The 17,027-nt window shown below is 50.2% G+C and overlaps 1 protein-coding gene across 1 annotated transcript in view; it reads left to right on the top strand.

Moving 5' to 3' along the window:
* The window catches only part of IQGAP3 (IQ motif containing GTPase activating protein 3), a 37,994-nt gene extending 28,691 nt beyond the window's left edge, over nucleotides 1-9,303 (top strand). The window contains exons 25-37 of the mRNA XM_012733273.1: nucleotides 309-533; nucleotides 1,368-1,508; nucleotides 2,779-2,863; nucleotides 3,269-3,501; nucleotides 3,815-3,947; nucleotides 4,038-4,140; nucleotides 4,715-4,841; nucleotides 5,826-5,913; nucleotides 6,637-6,849; nucleotides 7,296-7,462; nucleotides 7,703-7,804; nucleotides 8,238-8,346; nucleotides 8,993-9,303. Coding sequence (XP_012588727.1) covers nucleotides 309-533; nucleotides 1,368-1,508; nucleotides 2,779-2,863; nucleotides 3,269-3,501; nucleotides 3,815-3,947; nucleotides 4,038-4,140; nucleotides 4,715-4,841; nucleotides 5,826-5,913; nucleotides 6,637-6,849; nucleotides 7,296-7,462; nucleotides 7,703-7,804; nucleotides 8,238-8,346; nucleotides 8,993-9,106 — 1,840 coding nt within the window. The 3' untranslated portion in view covers nucleotides 9,107-9,303. The remainder of the gene's footprint in view (nucleotides 1-308; nucleotides 534-1,367; nucleotides 1,509-2,778; nucleotides 2,864-3,268; nucleotides 3,502-3,814; nucleotides 3,948-4,037; nucleotides 4,141-4,714; nucleotides 4,842-5,825; nucleotides 5,914-6,636; nucleotides 6,850-7,295; nucleotides 7,463-7,702; nucleotides 7,805-8,237; nucleotides 8,347-8,992) is intronic.
* Nucleotides 9,304-17,027: the final 7,724 nt, after the last annotated feature.

Genomic DNA, 17,027 nt, shown 5'->3' with positions numbered 1-17,027 from the left:
CCACATCTGCCTTAACCAGTCCAGGGTCAGGAAACAAGCCCGGTTTCTTCATCACATGTTTGCTGCTCCATGTGGCTTCCTTAGGTCTCCTTCTCCATCTGCCCTCCTTCTCTCTTCTTCTCTCTCCTTTTTCTCTGCTCAGTTCCACCCTTCCTTCTGGGTGGGGCAGGGAACCTGGAACTTCCCTTCTCCTAGGGAGCACCCAGTTACAACACCAGGGTATGAAGAGCCAAAAATCTCAAAGAAGGAAAGCAACTATTTGTCCTCCAGAGGCAGGAGACCAGCTTCAATGGCCTTTTGACTCACAGGTCAAAGGTGGATCAGCCCCAGGACATGGTGACTGGCAACCCTACAGTGGTGAGACTGGTGGTGAGATTCTACCGTAATGGGCGGGGACAGAGTGCTCTGCGGGAGATCCTGGGCAAGGTTATCCAGGATGTGCTGGAAGACAAGCTGCTCAGCGTCCACACAGACCCTGTCCACCTCTACAAGAGCTGGATCAACCAGACTGAGGCCCAGACTGGACAGCGCAGGTGAGGTGGAGGGTGTGGCAAGGAGAGCTCTCTTTGATCAGTTTAGTCTTGGATCTCATTGGGGAAACTTGGTGTGCTTTGAAGGTGGGATATAAATGAGCATGCAGATTTATGCAAATATGGCACCAACCCTATAGGATGTATGGTAGCCTTTTCACCCCCTTAGTAATTAACATGAAACTAATATAAATGAAACCAGACCTGGTGTGCTTAACATAGAATGAATATGCAAATGTATTTAATTGCTATGTCATTGCTTGCAAATGATATATCAAGTTTGCTAAGAGTTGAAATATGGACTCCTTATTGATAGGGGAATAGATGAATATTCACATTTACAGTTGAACAGGTGAACAGGCAAATGAGACAGTGGGAGAAATAAGCTGGCCCTAATAGATTGAGAGTTACTCAGGCACACAGGAACTAGGGAAGTGGAGAAACTGTTGAAAGAGGGAGTACTGGCCCCTTCTCTGGGTGGCATGAGGCTTCAGGTGGGGGACTACGAGGTCCCCCTTACTTGTCACCCCAACTACCAAATACTGGGCACGGAGCAACCCTGGTTTCCTCCAGTTTCTTAGGATTCTTCCTTGTTTCTCCATGCCCTCTTACCCTCTTCCACCTTTGTGTGGGCACCCCAACTAACTCCTCTTCCACTCTCTCTCCACTCCCATTCCCTGAGTCCTTTCTTATCCTGGCCTGGTTCCCCTAAGCTTACTGACTGCCCTTTTCACATACAAATGAGGCATTGTTGTGAAGAATTTAAGAGGTAACCCTCCCGGAGGGGAGGCTAAGGGAGGGCTCTCTGGCTGACACCTTGTCACTTTCCGGTTACAGCCATCTCCCCTATGATGTCACCCCAGAGCAAGCCTTGAGTCACCCTGAGGTCCAGAGACGGCTGGACATCTCCCTTCGCAATCTCCTCGCCATAACGGATAAGTTCCTTGCAGCCATCATATCCTCCGTAGACCAAATTCCGTAGGTGTAACAGCCCTCCCCAGTGAGGCAGGAGGGAGGGAAGCGGGGCCAGGGCTGCTTAGTGGGCTTCCAGGAGATGGACAGAGGGTGGCTGAAAGCCCTGCTAGGACTGTGAGCTGGAACACAGCCCACACATCTGTGTGGCCTGTCAGGACATCACTGGAGCCAGAAGGGAACCTCCAGTGATGACTAGGACGCAGTATCGTCAGAGAGCAAAGGAAAAAACAGTAGGACACTTCAGTTCAGAAACTCTTCAAATCAGTAGAGCACTTTTTAGTTGTCTCCTTTCCTAAAATTTAGTCATTCGTGTTTTCTGAAAAGCAAATGAATGGAAGAGTCATTGATAATTTGGGCCTCATCTGGATCATCGATCAGCCAGCCAGCTTTATCAGTGCTGAGCAAGATGGGGATGCTGGAGAAGGGACCCACAGAGTTCAAAGTGCCCCAAACCTGGAAAACTGGATTAAAGATTTACATTTAGGATTCAGAAGGGATTGTCCTAGGACCAACAAAGGAAATTACACAAGGAGTTGTCAGCTTCTATCTGTGGTACCCTAGGAGGTAGAAATCGCTTGAGAACAGATTTAATTAAATGGATAGGTAGCACTCCATACTAGGGATAATAAAAATAGCAGTAATGACAACAATAATAACGTCTAGCATGTTTGACGAGCACTCTACCCTTAGACATTACTTTCAAGGGGTGTGATTTTACCTGCTCCTCACAAAACCTAGGAAGGAGGCAGAGAGTGATCAATCCATTTTCCAGATTGAAAGCAAGCTTACAAAAGGGAAAGAATGGCTGAAGAGGAGGTCTCTGCCTAGTAGTGGTGGAGTCAGGACAGGAGCTTCCGCTCCCAGTTCCTTGTTTCCCCTGTACCCATCTCCAGCGCTAACCAGGCCCCTCAAAGGGGGTCTGTGATGACAGACAGGGTTGCCTCACAGTCTCCTGGGCTCTCAAAGGCACAGGGTTTTGAGGCGAGTGTCAGATGTCCAAGGCACAAGCTAAAGGTGCTTCGGGGTAAAGGTGGGATCTGAGGTGCTCCCCAGGAGAGACTAGAGGAAACCAAAGAGGCTCACAGGCTAGGTTGGAAGGCTGTGTGTAAGCTTAAATGATGTGCCTGGTCTTATGTTGGCACCAGGCAGGATTTCAGGCAGACCAGAGGCACTTGGAGCATGGCTAGGAGCCAGGAAGGGGAGGCAGCAAGCACTATCAGCTCTGGCCTGCTGATAGCCAGAGCAGGACCATAACAGCCCGGTGTGTCCCCAGGTACGGGATGCGATACGTGGCCAAGGTGCTGAAGACAACGTTAACAGAGAAGTTCCCCAATGCCACAGAGAGCGACATCTATAAAGCAAGTGTTGTCCCCCTCTCCTGACCTCCTAAGCTCCCTTGTCCCCTGCTGGGGCCAGTGAATCCCCAGACAGAGATGAAAGGACAGAAAACCCTATGCTATAGAAATCCATGAAATAAATAGCCTCTACCCTTTAAATGAACCCTGGCTTACCAGCAGGGCTTCAGATGGAAAAGCAACTAGGCATGAGCGCACAGGGAAGACAGCTTATCAAGACCTGGGTTCTAATCCCAGCTCCTGTTCAGTTTGCTGTGTGACCTTGAGCAAGTTGCTGGCCTGCTCTGGGTCTGTATGTTCTGTAAAATGACAGGATTGGCCAAGATGGTTCCTTCCAACCTCTACGCTGGGAGAATGGGGCCAGGGCAGGCCCCAGGGCGCTTCTGGGATAGTGTCCTCTATCCTCAGGTGGTAGGAAACCTCCTGTACTACCGGTTCCTCAACCCAGCGGTGGTGGCCCCCGACGCCTTCGACATTGTGGCCATGGCAGCAGGCGGAGCCCTGGCAGCCCCCCAGCGCCACGCTTTGGGGGCCGTGGCTCAACTTCTGCAGCATGCTGCGGCTGGAAAGGCCTTCTCTGGGGAGAGCCAGCACCTGAGGGTCCTCAATGACTACCTGGAGGAGACGCACCTCAAGTTCAGGTCTTGGATCCCGGCAGCCCATTCGTCCCTAACCCTCTCTCCTCTCCCCGTGGTTTCCTATTCCTCCTCCCTGGAATCCATGAGGAGACAGGTAGACAAGCGAAGCGTGGTTAGTGGGCTGGAGACTAGACTGTTGGAAGGGGGGCCCTGGAAGGAAGAGGGGGGACTCTGGGAGAGCGGTAAGGCAGGCCAGAGGGCAGTGCCCAAACTGGAGAGTTGGAGTTGGCCTGAGTATTCCCTGGATAGACCAGGGGGAGGAGCGGGAGGGGGCAACTGGCTCCTACCCCCCTCATTCACCTCCCTCTGGAGACAGGAGGTTCATCTGCCGAGCCTGCCAGGTGCGAGAGCCCGAGGAGCGCTTTGCGATGGACGAGTACACAGACATGGTGGCCGTGGCCAAGCCCATGGTGTACATCACTGTAGGGGAGTTGGTCAACACGCACAAGGTGAGGGGCTGAACCTGGGGGGCGCTGGGGTGGGGGGATGGCTCTGGAGGACCCTCAACCCTGTGCCCCCTTTTATTCCTTCTCTTGCAGCTGTTGCTGGAGCACCAGGACTGGATTGCCCCTGATCACCGCGACCCCCTTCATGAGCTCCTGGAGGATCTTGGGGAGCTGCCGGCTGTCTCTGACCTCCTCGGTGTGTGCCATTCTTGGTACTGGGGGGTGCTGGTGGGGAGGGGCGGACAGGCAGGTGAGCAGGTCCTCTCGAGTCTGTCCAATCTGGGGCTGTGCCAGTCAGCTCACTGCACACATCCCCTTTGCATCTCATTCCCATCCTGTCATGGACACAGATTGACTTGGAGAGAGGGACAGAAAATAGCGGGACCTAGCACCACCACACAAATGGCCAGTGAAACCATGCAAGGTGGATATGGAGGTACCAGGGTTCTCCGGCAAGGAGGACCCTGGGAGCCATGGGACAGGAGGACGCCGGCTTAGGGAGCCGGGCAAGGGGACAAACAGGAGAGAGCCAGGAGCTGCAGGCTCAGAGGGGTGCGAGCCCCTGTCTTCAGGGTCAGGGCGGCGGGTGGTGAGGAGGTACTCTCCAGGAAGGCAAGGGCAAGCTCTTGGGCAGCGCCCTTCCACCAGGGCGCGGCTCGGGGACAGGGCTGGGCCCAGGGGCCTGGGGAGAGCTTCCTGGGGGAGAGGCAGGGGAGCAGCGCCAGTGCCGAGGCTATAGCATGGCCTCACTCATGCTCATCCTGCCTCAGGGGAGAAGGTAACTGCAGACGGGAGCGTGGATCTGAGCAAGCTAGAAGTGTCGCTGACACTCACCAACAAGTTTGAAGGGCTGGAAGCCGCCGCCAACGATACCGACACTCAGAGCCTGCTTCTGAGGTGAGTGAGAGTCTCGCGGGCCCAGGACCTGGGTCGCTCCTCAGGCCGGGGTGACGGCCCTGCTCTGACGGCCACTCCTCCGCCTGGGCGCTTATCTGCCGTCATTCTCCTGAAGCTTTACGGCCTTCCCTTTGCTGCACCCTCAGCCGTTCTGACCACCACGGCTTTCTGCTTTGTGTTGTGACTAAAGGCAAAGGGATAGTTAGTATATTTCTGATGACGGACATTTGTGTATCATGTACTGTCAACCAAATAAATGCCTTTTTTCTTTGCCAAGTGCTTTTTTATATTATTATTTAATCTTAAGAACTATAGGTAGGTGCTGGTGTCCCTGCTTTACCCCTGAGGAAAGAAACTCAGAGTAAGTGACTTGCCCAGAGTTGCAGCAGGGAGGCTAGTTCCCTGTGCTGGCTGAGCAGTGGTCAGATGGGAGGGGCTCTTCCCCAGCATGCGAGAGTGAGGAGACACCCAGGGATAGAGCAGCCTATCTGTGCAGAAAGATCACCAAGTGGCCACCCTCGAGCTCATCTCTTCCCCCAGTAAACCAGCGAGCAGGGTGTGGGGCTTTGTCCTGCTGTGGAAGGCCCAGGGGCAGGTGGACCTAAGGGTGAGCACTCGAAGGGCCGCCCTGAGAGGCGGCGCTGTGTGTTCGGGGCTCGGGAGGAGGGACGCCTGACCTGGCAAAGGTCTAGCAAGAGGGCTTCAGCTCAAGCCCTCAAAGGACGACCATCTTGGAGGGCATGTGGGCAGAGGGATGCGGGCACAGCTGTTTTGCGACAACAGTAGTTGTGTACCATCAGGCCTGGCCAGCCCAGCTCTCTCCACTGACTTTTTACAACACCTTCGCTTCTTCAACACGCTGCTCACCTCCCCAGTGCTCTGGGCAACCATGATGTGGACGGGACAAGGTCTCAGCTCTCTGGCCAGCCTGTGTCATGACCCTTCCCTGCCCCTCACCTCTCCCCCATCACACCCCTCCTGCAGCACCAAGCAGATGTTGGCTGACATCATGCAGTTCCACCCTGGGGACTCCATTGAGGAGATCCTGTCCCTCTCGGCGTCCAGAGAGCAGGTAAGTAGCCAGCCAGCCCCAGGGTCTACCTTACTTACCCCCCACCTCACCCGTGAGCACTACTGATTCCTTTCCGGGACCCCACCGCATTCTTCCATAAGTAGACACCTGGACTGCCCAGTAATGGGAGCTCTGAAGAGCCCAGGCCTGCCCTTGACTCAGAGACACAGGGGAGGAAAGCAGCCCTTCCCGCACGTGGCAGGCTGCAGAGCCCGCTCCGCCTACCTCCCTAGTCACCACTGAACCACCGTGAGCTCTGCAGACCATCAGCCTGAGTTCCGTGCCCTCTGAGTGCCAAAGGGCTGGTGCTGGCAGGCCGCTTAAAGGCCTGGAGGAGGAGACGGCAGTCTCCAGGTAGGGGTCTAGGGACAAGTTGGGCCACAGGAGTGAAGCCATGGACTTCCCAGAGGAGGGAAGGGAGGGCCAGAGGCATGTCCGGAAATGCCCCCAACGCCACCACAGAACTCCATGGTTGGGAAGTTGCAGCCTGTGTGTCTGAAGTCCTCCAGCTTCTGTTCAGGTCTCCCATGGCCTCTCCTCCCCATGTCCAGCCATGAGGTCTTTATGCTGATGTTACATTTGGACGTTCTTCACGACCCATTCCACCCCCACCCTGCTGGAAGCTGGGCTCTGGGACCTCCTGACAACACCAGGAAGTGCTCAGGCCCCCGGCCTGCTCTGGCTTTGGGGCCGGCCTCCAGACCTCCTGTATCTGCCCCACAGGAAGCTGCCCACAAACGACTGATGTGCAGACGCGAAGCCTGTGAGGCCCAGACTCCAGAGCCTCTTCGACGACACCGCTCACTGACAGCTCACTCCCTCTTGCCACTGGAAGAGAAGCAGCGCCGGGTCCTGAGGAACCTTCGCCGACTGGAGAGCCTGGGGCTGGTCAGTGCCGGCGACGGCTACCAGAGGCTGGTGGATGAACTGGCCAAGGTATTGACCTGTGCCTGGGATTTCATGGGGGGTGGTGGTGAGTGAATATATATGTGTGCCCACATACTACATAGTGTTGGTGCCTCAAGAACAGGCCTCTCCCTGGTTAAGTGTCCCCCCAAACTTGTCACCAGCGAGGGGAAGATCAAGAGACTGCTGAAGGGTCGTTTTTTGAAGAAAGATCTTAAAATTAAGGAAGGGGATGTTCTTCTAACTGTTACTAAAAACAAGGAGGCTTCAATAGTTACTCCCCAATGGGAGCGAGATCCCAAAGCCCTCCTTTGTGGGTTTGAGTCAAGCCTTGAGATTATCCTACTTGGGGAAAAAAGCCTTTATATCTTCTTCCTACTTTTACTGACGATCGTAACAGTGAGTTGTTCTTGGGCCTGAGCTGGGGCCTGAGACTCTCCTGCCAAGAAAGACTCTTCCCCCTCCGCCAACCCCAGGACATCTGCAACCAACGCAGACACCGGCAGCGGCGGAAGGCGGAGCTGGTGAAGCTGCAAGCCACTTTCCAGGGCCTGAGCACCAAGACTGCCTTCTTTGAGGAGCAGGGTGACTACTACAGCCAGTACATCCGGGCCTGCCTGGACCACCTGGCCCCCAGTTCCAAGTAGGCACTGGGACCTGCCCTTGACCTCTGCCCTCTCTGCCAGCTTTGAAAGGGCCGCCTCACCCCAGCGCAGCACAGCCCTCGCCAACTCTGGTCTCCCAAGTCTTGGGCTCTAGCCCAGGTGCCTCCCTACCAGTGAGCTGTCTCCCTTAGGGTCTAATCTTCCTGCCAGCCAGATAGAACTAGAGTGTCCGTGTTGAAGTTTGTCAGATGAATTCTCTGGGGCCTTTTTTCAATCAGGAGCACTGGAAAGCGGAAGAAGCAGCCATCCCTTCATTACACCGCTGCACAGCTCCTGGAGAAGGGTGTCTTGATAGAAATTGAGGATCTCCCCACGTCTCAGTATGTGTCTTTGGAGGGCAGAACTCCAGCCCTTCTTGTGTCCTAATCTGGGGAGGATCTTGGAGGGGCGAGGGAGAAGAGCCAGAGGGTCACAGTCCCTGACTGAGGAGCTGTTAGAACAAGGGACAGACATGGCATCTCTAGACAGAAAGTTAAGGGCCACAGACATGGTCTGGCGGTCCCCAACAACCCAGCAGAAGACACTGGGAAAGTTTCCTGGAGGAAGGACAACTGAGTATCATGGGAAGGTTGAGGAGCTGTGGTGTGGTGAGAAGGAAAAGTGGGGGATAACAGAACTGTGGTCCCTGAAGTGAGAGAGGAGAGCTCTGGGCAACATCTGCCCTGCCCATGACGAGGAGCAGTGTGTGGGAGAGTGAGGCTGCGACCCTGGGAAAAGACAGTGGGCTCCCATTTTGAATTTTATTCCTTATAGCTTCAGAAATGTGGTCTTCGATATCACCCCTGGAGAAGAAGCAGGGAAGTTTGAAGTAAATGCCAAGTTCCTGGGAGTGGACATGGAGCGGTTTCAGCTTCACTATCAGGTGAGGGGATACGCCTGTGAGCACTAAGATGCCTGCTGGGCTCTTGTGCCACCCAGTGACAGAGGCCGCTCACTTCCCTGGGCCTCGGGTGATATCAGTTCTGTTCCACACCATCAGTGTCGCCTGTTTCTGAAGAGAAGGGTGAGGGTCTGTGCATCCCAGACCTGTCCTGCTACCCTGACGCAGACCCCACTGCCAAGCATCAGAGACAGGAGTGGGCAGGTGATGGCAGTGGGATTCCTGTCTGAAGCTTGGACACATATCAGGGACTTTATATCTCTCCTCATATAACCCTTGGCAGCTCTGAGACATTTCCCCTATTTTATAGTCTCTGAGGCCAAAGGTTAAGAAGCTGGCCTGGCACAGCAGTGTTCAGGGAAGCAGTGACCTTAAGTCTCTCTGTTCTGTTCTGCTGTTTACTGTTCAAGTATGGAAACTAACTTCAAGCCCTGACTGTGCTTGAATTGATATTGAGTCAAGTCACTCTTGGCCTTGGTTTTCCCATCTGTGAAATGGGATTTCACTGTCCCACTGGGGCAGCTGGTGCCACTGGATGACTGCAAGGAAGAGTCCAAGCTGGAGAGTGCTGCCCACTGGGTATCGTGAGAGCCCTCAGGCCCCTTCCTTACCCTCTTCTCTATCCTAGGACCTCCTGCAGCTCCAGTATGAGGGTGTGGCTGTCATGAAGCTCTTCAACAAGGCCAAGGTCAATGTTAATCTTCTCATCTTCCTCCTCAATAAGAAATTCTTACGGAAGTGACAGAAGCAGTGGGGGGCCGCCCCTCTCACCCCCTCTTACCTCACGGGATGCTTTTCCAGACACTAACTTACTACTCAGCTTCCCTTCAGACACCTGGAGCTCAGGACTGGGCAGGGCTGAAGCAGCTATACCTTCCCCAGCTGGGAGGAGTCTGTCTACCTGACCATAGGCAGGGTCTCTAATTGACTAAGGTGAGCCTTGCCGGGGAATCTGACTGTGTGGCTTTTTTTAAGCCTCAGAGCCCCCTGGTTTGCAGGCCAGATGGTTGGATATGAAGCCAGGGCCTGCCCTTGGGCTAAGGAAGGCTCTGCTCTGACGCCTGCGGCTGCCTCCCATAGCAACCCCAGTATTTCCCTATCTGATTTCCCTCTACTTTTCTTCTCTGCATTCCCAGAGCCAGGCCAGGCATGCTCCCGTCTCCCCCACTACATCAGCTGTGACGTTGCTGCCCAGCTGAAGCCCTCCTGCTCTGCTGTGCCCTAGCCCTGTCCACACCCAGGAGGTGGCGGGCAGTGCTTGTTAATGCGCACTGCTGTACTTTGTCCTCCGTGACTGCTGTGTCAGGATGACCCTCCTTCACCTCAGATCCCACTGCTCGTTTATGGTCTGTTTTATATGTGGGTCACTGGGGTATTTATTCTCTTTCCAACCCCTGAGCTCTGGGCACTGTGTAGTGTTGGTCATAAATTTAATTTTCACCTTTTTGAACTCAGAGAAAAGAGTTCTCATCTCCCTTTTAAATAATATCCATGCCACTCTTTTCTTCCTGTACTTAAAAGTACCTGGAATGGGAGGCAATTATATCCCCACTCATGTCTAAGATCTGTTTCAGCTTCATGTGGTACAAAGAGAAGTCTTCCCCTTCTCTTTCACCCTCAGGACTCTCACACCTGAGAGCGCCTCTTCCAGGCAACTGCAATTCAGATAGATCAGCAGTCTTAGCTCTCTCTTGTCCTCAGCTATTCAATTTCCTGTCCCTTTTGCCCTCCTGATTTTGTTTCAATAAAGCAGCTGTTACCCCTACATCAATTGTTTTTATTTTTAAGATTTTTTTTTATGCATACAATAACTGGGGTACAGGCCAGACGTAGAGGTGAGAGGAGTCACCAGAGACAGAGTGGGGAGCAGAACAGGCAGATCTACTGAAATACACTGCTGAGGGGCGCAGCAGGTGAGAAAAGAGAGGTCTGCTTCTCCATGTTGGTCACCCCCCTGGCTAGGGATAGAACTTGTGCTGTAGTGGCTGTGGATAGCTTCATAGTGCTGCACTTTAGCCCACTGCCCCACCAGGATGGTCCCCCACCCCCAACATCAACTGTTAATGTCTTATTTCATTTCACGAAGAGCAGGCATGTGAGCCCTGGGCAGACCTTCCATGAGAGCCCCGGAGTCCTTCCTGCTGCTCTCCATCCTGTGCCTGCCTCCTGTAGGCCCATTCTGCCTGCCTGAGCTCGTAAAAGCTTAATGAGATGTGTAGTTTATTCCTCCCTTCCTTCCCTCAGGGGATGGAGAGGAGGAAGGAATGCTTAGGTTTCGATTCTGCTTTTATCGGCCATTCTGAGTACTGAAGCCAGAGGAGAAACCAGTCCAAGTTCTACCCCACCCATTTTGCACACATTTCCATCAGGTTCCTTCCTTGAGCTGTGAGTGACAACACCTAAGGTGCTTGAGCACAGCTCCTTCAGTGTTGAGGATTCCAGGTCCTAATTAGGATCCTCTCCGTATAGAAAGCCCAATAGCCCTCCCTGCTATTGTTATAGGGCACCTCAAATCTGTTCCAGAACAGGGGGAGAGGGACACCCCTGAAGCCCCAAAATCCTACCTGCTCTAAGTGGGTTCTACCCTCTGCCGCAAAAAGACAAAACATATATAAAACTTAAATGAAAAGGGACTTTAATACAGTGAATATACAATACGGAACACAAAGAATATAACTTCTAAATCAAACACCTGAAGTGACCCATCCCCTCGTGGGCAAAAGTCAACCCAAAAGGGATTGGCCCAAAGCAAGGCCTGAAAGCCTGCCACAAGACTAAAGCACCTTCTGGCCGGGACCCATGGAAAAGGGTCAGAAATGGCCAGACAAATCTGGGAGGAAAAGAGCAAAATCAAAATCAATATAAACACTGCCATAGTCACCTCCCTACAGGTATCTCGCCCGCATCTGCCTTAACCAGTCCAGGGTCAGGAAACAAGCACGGTTGCTTCATCACAGGCTTGCTGCTCCATGTGGCTTCCTCAGGTCTCCTTCTGGCTCTCCATCCTTCCTTCCTTCCCTGGGTGGGGCAGGGAACCTGGAACTTCCCTTTTTCCTAGGGACCACCCTGTTACACTATCAGGAAACAGGCAAGGGAACCTGGTAAGGGGACAGTGCAGACACTCACCTGCCTGATACCTGGACTCCCAAGCCACCCACAAGTTTGCCTGGCTCAGCCTGTCTCCTGCACTGCATTCCATTCTGTCACTCAGGATCTGTCTTGCTGTCACATTCAATCTCAGTTACATCCTCTTCCCCCGTTAACATGTCACAGCAAAGACTTCAAGTCCTGCCTTGCTCTGGGTGACAGTGACAACATACCAGTGGATCCAGCTCTCTCCACATGAGCAGTCATCATTAAAAATCTCACATTCACCAGATGACTCCAACACAGTCCCATTGTGGCGTCCCTATAATCACACGATCCCATGTGGTACCCCCATCATCACAATTTCAGCCATCTATATACACTGACCCCCAACTTTGCAAAGGTAAGCAAGCGGTCACCATCTTTGTGTAACAGATGATGAAACAGATTCAGAGGGTTGGAAAAATGCCCAAAGCCACACAGCCTTGGTAAAGGGCAGAAGGTAGTTTTAAACTCAGCTCCCATCGATTCCGAGTTTATATTCTCCAAGCATCTTTCTTTGAGAAAAAATTCCACTTCCTTCAGCCCACACTCTTTGCCACTTTATTTCAAGCCCAACCCCCTCCATCACCTTAGCGATGGTCTCTGATGTGCTTTAGTTCATCAGTGTCCTTTGCCGACCTTCAATGCCCAGTCTGAGACAGAGGTGCTTAACTCCTATGGGTGGGAATGTACACCAATACTATCTCTTTGGAGGACAATTTGGCAATTGTCCAAAATTTACCAAGAATTACTCAAAAATGTAAGTGTGGGGTAATTCAGTGAAAGAGTAGTCTTTTCAGCAAATGGTGCTGGGGTAAATGGAGACCACCTACGAAAGAATTCATTTGAACCCTTACCCCCACACCATATGTAAAATTGAAACATTAGAAGTAAGAACTGGGACCTCTTGGTGGCCTAGGGGTTAAGTCTTGACACTATCACCACTAAGGCCTGTGTTTGATCACTGGCTAGGGAGTGACCCACATGGCACAGCAGACCTCTCCTGTCTCATCCACTGCTCCCCTCAGCAGTGTAGTTCAGTCAGTCCACCTCTTCTGCTCCCCATTTTGTCTCTGGTGAATCCTCTCACCCCTGTGCCTCTGGTCTATATTCCAGTTCTATGCCAAAAATAAAGTAAGAACTAAAACTATAAAACCTGGAAGAAAACAGATAGGAACGTTCATGAACTAGGCAGTTGTTTCTTAGGACACCAAAAGACAAGCAACAAAAGAAGGGGAAAAGAAACTTCACCAAAGTTTAAAACTTGTGCTTTAAAGGACACCTTCAAGAAAATGAAACTAACAACTCAGAATAGAAGATATTTGCAAATTGTATAAAGAACTCTACGACTCGACTCAAAAAGACAAACCAACTGAAAATTTGAATAGTCATTTCTCCAAAGCTATATAAATGGCTAATAAACACAGGAGAAGATATTCAACATCATTAGTCATTAGCTAAATGCAAATCAATTCACCTCCACTAGGAATGTTAAAGTAAAGCAGACAGGTGTGGAGAAATCACAGCTCTCATACATTGCTAGAGAAATTATAAAATGGTAAAGCCACCTCAGAAAATTTGGCAGTTCCTCAAAATGTTAAACAGTTACCATATGATCCAGCAAAAATTTGCCTGTGACCATAGAGAAATGTGTATACATGTGTTCAAAGCATCATCATTTATTAATGGCCCAAAAGTAGAAATAATCCAACTGTCCATCAACTGATGAATAAATAAAAGGTGATACATTGCCATATAGTGGCATATTATTGAGCCACCAAAAGGGATGAAGCATTAATACACACTACCACATGGAAGGATCAAAAGAAACCAGCCACAATAATAAATAAATCTCTCTTTTTTAAAGAAACTTATAACCAGCTCCAATAATTTTATTTTTTAATCTAATAATAAAAAATTAAATTTAGATGTTTATAGTGGTCTCTTTCATTTTTCTGGTAACAGGTTTTATTGTGTGTATTTTAAGAAAATATTAGTCCCAAACAGGTTAGAAATTTTTTAATATTTAATTTATTTATGCATACAAGAACTGGGGTGTAGACCAGATTCATCAGAGACTGAATTCAGTGAGCAGCAGAACAGGCAGATTGACTGAAGTATATTGCTGAGGGGAGCAGTGGGGACTGAGGGGAGCAGTGGGGATACAGGAGAGGTCTGCTGCGCTATGTGGCTGGGGATCCAATTCGTGCTGCAGTGGCTGTGGATATAGCTTCATGGTGCTGTGCTTTAACCTGTTGTGCCACCAGGGAGGGCCCCCCCAGGTTAGAAATTTTTTAAATCATCCTCTACTACTGTTTGAGTGTGACTTCTAGAAGGTATACTTTTATGAGTATGGTATTGTTGAATTAAACTAGAAAGACAGCTGATATCTTACAGTATACCCAAGTTTGGTTCTACTTTGATCATTCAGCCACACAAAACATCATCCTATGTCTTCAAACTTTCTTTTGAAATACACTTAACATCTGTCATACTGCCCACATATGTTATATATGTAACAATCTACAATACTGAACCACCTGTTTTCTGTGTTCACTATTATAAATAATTCTGTAATGGATATCTTTGTATACAAGACCTTTATTTACCTTTCTTATCTCTTTAGAATGCTAGAACAGAAATTACTAGGTCAAAGAGTCTAAACTTTTAAATATATATATTGTTTTTGCTGAGTGTATGCATATTCATTGTAGAAAATTTAGAAAAAAAATTTAAAGGATAAAAATAACTCAGACTGGGCCCTCCCTGGTGGTGCAGCTGGTTTTTAAAGCACAGCACTAAGAAGCTACAGCCACTTCAGCATGAGTTTGATCCCTGCACCGGAGGTGACCCACATGGCGCTGTGGAACTCTCCTTACCCGCCCGTTGCTCACCTCAGCAGTATACTTCATCAGTTGGCCTGTTTTGCTCCCCACTCCGTCTCTGGTGAAGCCTCTCACCGCCCCTGCACTTCTGGCCTGTACCCTAGTTCTGTATGCATAAATAAATAAACCTTTAAAAAAAAAAAAACTCAGACTATCTCAAAGTGAAACCCATGTAGGGCATTCTGATGTATTCTAATCATATTTGTAATTAGAGTCTTATAACTTGTTTTTTCCATTTAACATTGTAAATATATCTTCATAGTAAATGGGATGTATTCGTTCACTTAATCTATCCACTATAAAATAACCATTTAAATGGTCTCAGATGTGACACATAAAAAGAAATCCTTGGTGGTAGTCCTGTGTTGGGGTTGCTCTCTCTGGAACCCTTCCTTTAGGAAACCGGTCCTCCCTCCTTCCATGTGACTGGTGGGGTTAACACATCAGACTCCCTTCCTCTCTGCTGTGGGAATATAAATTCTGAGGGCGGCACCCAGGAAGGGAAGCCAGTTGGAGCTGAGTCACTAACTGGCAGCACCCCTCAAAGACAGTCACCAGTTTCTGGCACTGGGGTCCTGAGCAGAGTCAGGGTGTCATCTTTCCCATATCAAATCTCCTCACTCCTCTCGCAACCCCCAACAAATCCCTGCTTGCTAAGCTCCTCAACCCCAGGCTTTATTCTTTACAAAGATTACTTCCTGGTTCATCCTTGTACCAAAATCCTTGTGCCCATGTTTATTTTCTTGAACTGTATGTCTGGAAGGGAAGCTGCCTTCAGAGGATGGGCACTTTGTAAAGGATCTTCTTAAATGTGGGCTGATGCCCTCCAGAAGGAATGTGCTGATTAACAGAAAGAGGGGGTATGGAAAACGAGGGAAAGCTGGTACATCCTACTAAGGCCTGAATCCAGGATCCAGAAAGAAGCCCGTTCTAGTGCTGGCAGTGAACACACCCGCCTTTGCTGGGGCTTGCGAAACCTCACTGTTGTCTTTCCACCAGTGTGGTCCTAGGGTCCCTTTCTCAACAAGAAACATGCACATTTAGCAAATGTGGATTGCCAAAGGCAATATGGCACCCTGGACTGGATCCTGGAACAGAAAAAGAAGACATTAATGGGGAAACTGGTGGCATCAGTAAAGTCTGGAATTTAGTTAATAGCAGTATGGTATTTTTGGTTTCTTCACTTTGACAAAGGTACTGTGGATGTGGAAGATTGTTAACCTTTGGGAAGTTGGGCAAGGGGTATAAGGAGCTTTCTGTACTGTCTTTGCAACTTTTTTTGTAAATTTTGTATTATTCCAAAATTAAAAGTTTATTTAAAGTTGTATTGCACCCATTTATAGTCCCACTACGAGGGCATGGAAGTGTAAGCCTTACCACAACCTTGCCAATAGCAAGTATTTTTAAAACTCCAGCGGTTCAGCAAATATTTATTAAGTGCCCTCTAGGTGCCAGACACTATCCGAGGTACTTGGGGTGCATCGCTAAACAAGCAGACACAGATCCGCGTCCTCAGAGAGCGGTCACTGTGGCAGGAAGACAGATACCTCAGTGTGTTCGAAGCAATGAGTACTTTGGAAAAAGGAAAGCGACAACAGGGGTGAAGAGGAGGAATGAGGGCTGGCCCCCAATTTTAAGTTCTGTGGTCAGGGAGTCTTCATTGCAGAGGCGACACCTCAGTGGTGATTGAAGGAGGTGAAGAGGGGTGTCAGGGGGCTACCTGGAAGAGAGGTGTGAGAGGTAAGGTGGTATGTGGCCTTGTAAGTCACATTCAAGGTATGTCAGAAACCATCAACACTCATCGAAACCCCATTTCCCAGCCCCCTTGCAGTACGGCAGAACTAGGTGTCGGGACCAGCCCCAACTATCGAGCTGTTGGGGTGGGGGCAAGCCAGGCTCTGACAAATAGGACTAGTTTGGGCCACTGAAATGTGAAAGGAAGGGTATGTGTCACTTCCAGGTTCAGACAATGCCATGTGTGTCCGGGTCTTTCTTTCCCCGACGTGGTGCCTGCTCGAGATGGTGCAGCTATGAGATGGTGGTGCTTGCAATCAGCCTCAGTCCCTGAGCGACTGTGGGGGCAGAGCCTCCCCTACTAACCTGTGTGTTCCATGTGTCATGAGCTGAATCACCGGCTGGTAGTTCCCTGGAGAGACAGCCACTGTCTGGCACTGAGACGCTGATTGCATTGAACTACTGAATTTTGGTGGGGGGGTGGGGGGCAGGGTCGTTAGTACCAGCACTCAGCTTAGCCCATCTGGCTTGATACACAAGGATGGGGCTTTTCTCTGTTAACGAAGTCAATAGTTCATTTTTTAAAAAAATAAGCATTGCCGTTTAGTTTTCATTTCTCTGATAATTTAGTGAAGTAGCAGGTTGTACTTTCTAAGATGGCCTTGACAACAAGATCACCCATCCTCCACACTCTTCCTAGCATGGCATTGGCACATCTTCCATCATCAGGCAGCATCCAGGTTCCTACCCCTTGAATCAGAGCAGGCCCATAACCATAGCGACAAGCAAGGTTGTGTGATTTCTAAAACTAGGTCACAAAAAATGATATGGCTTCCAGCTGATCCTGTTGGGATGGCTGCTCTGGGAAGCTACTGCCATGCTGGAAGGCAGCTGCAGCCACCTGGAGGAGTCAAG

The sequence above is a fragment of the Condylura cristata genome, unplaced genomic scaffold (genome assembly GCF_000260355.1).
Source record: "Condylura cristata isolate star-nosed mole 26May11 unplaced genomic scaffold, ConCri1.0 scaffold00040, whole genome shotgun sequence".
NCBI lineage: Eukaryota > Metazoa > Chordata > Mammalia > Eulipotyphla > Talpidae > Condylura > Condylura cristata.
Note: the sequence above shows the minus strand (reverse complement) of the source record. Positions and strands in the feature narration are given on the sequence as shown.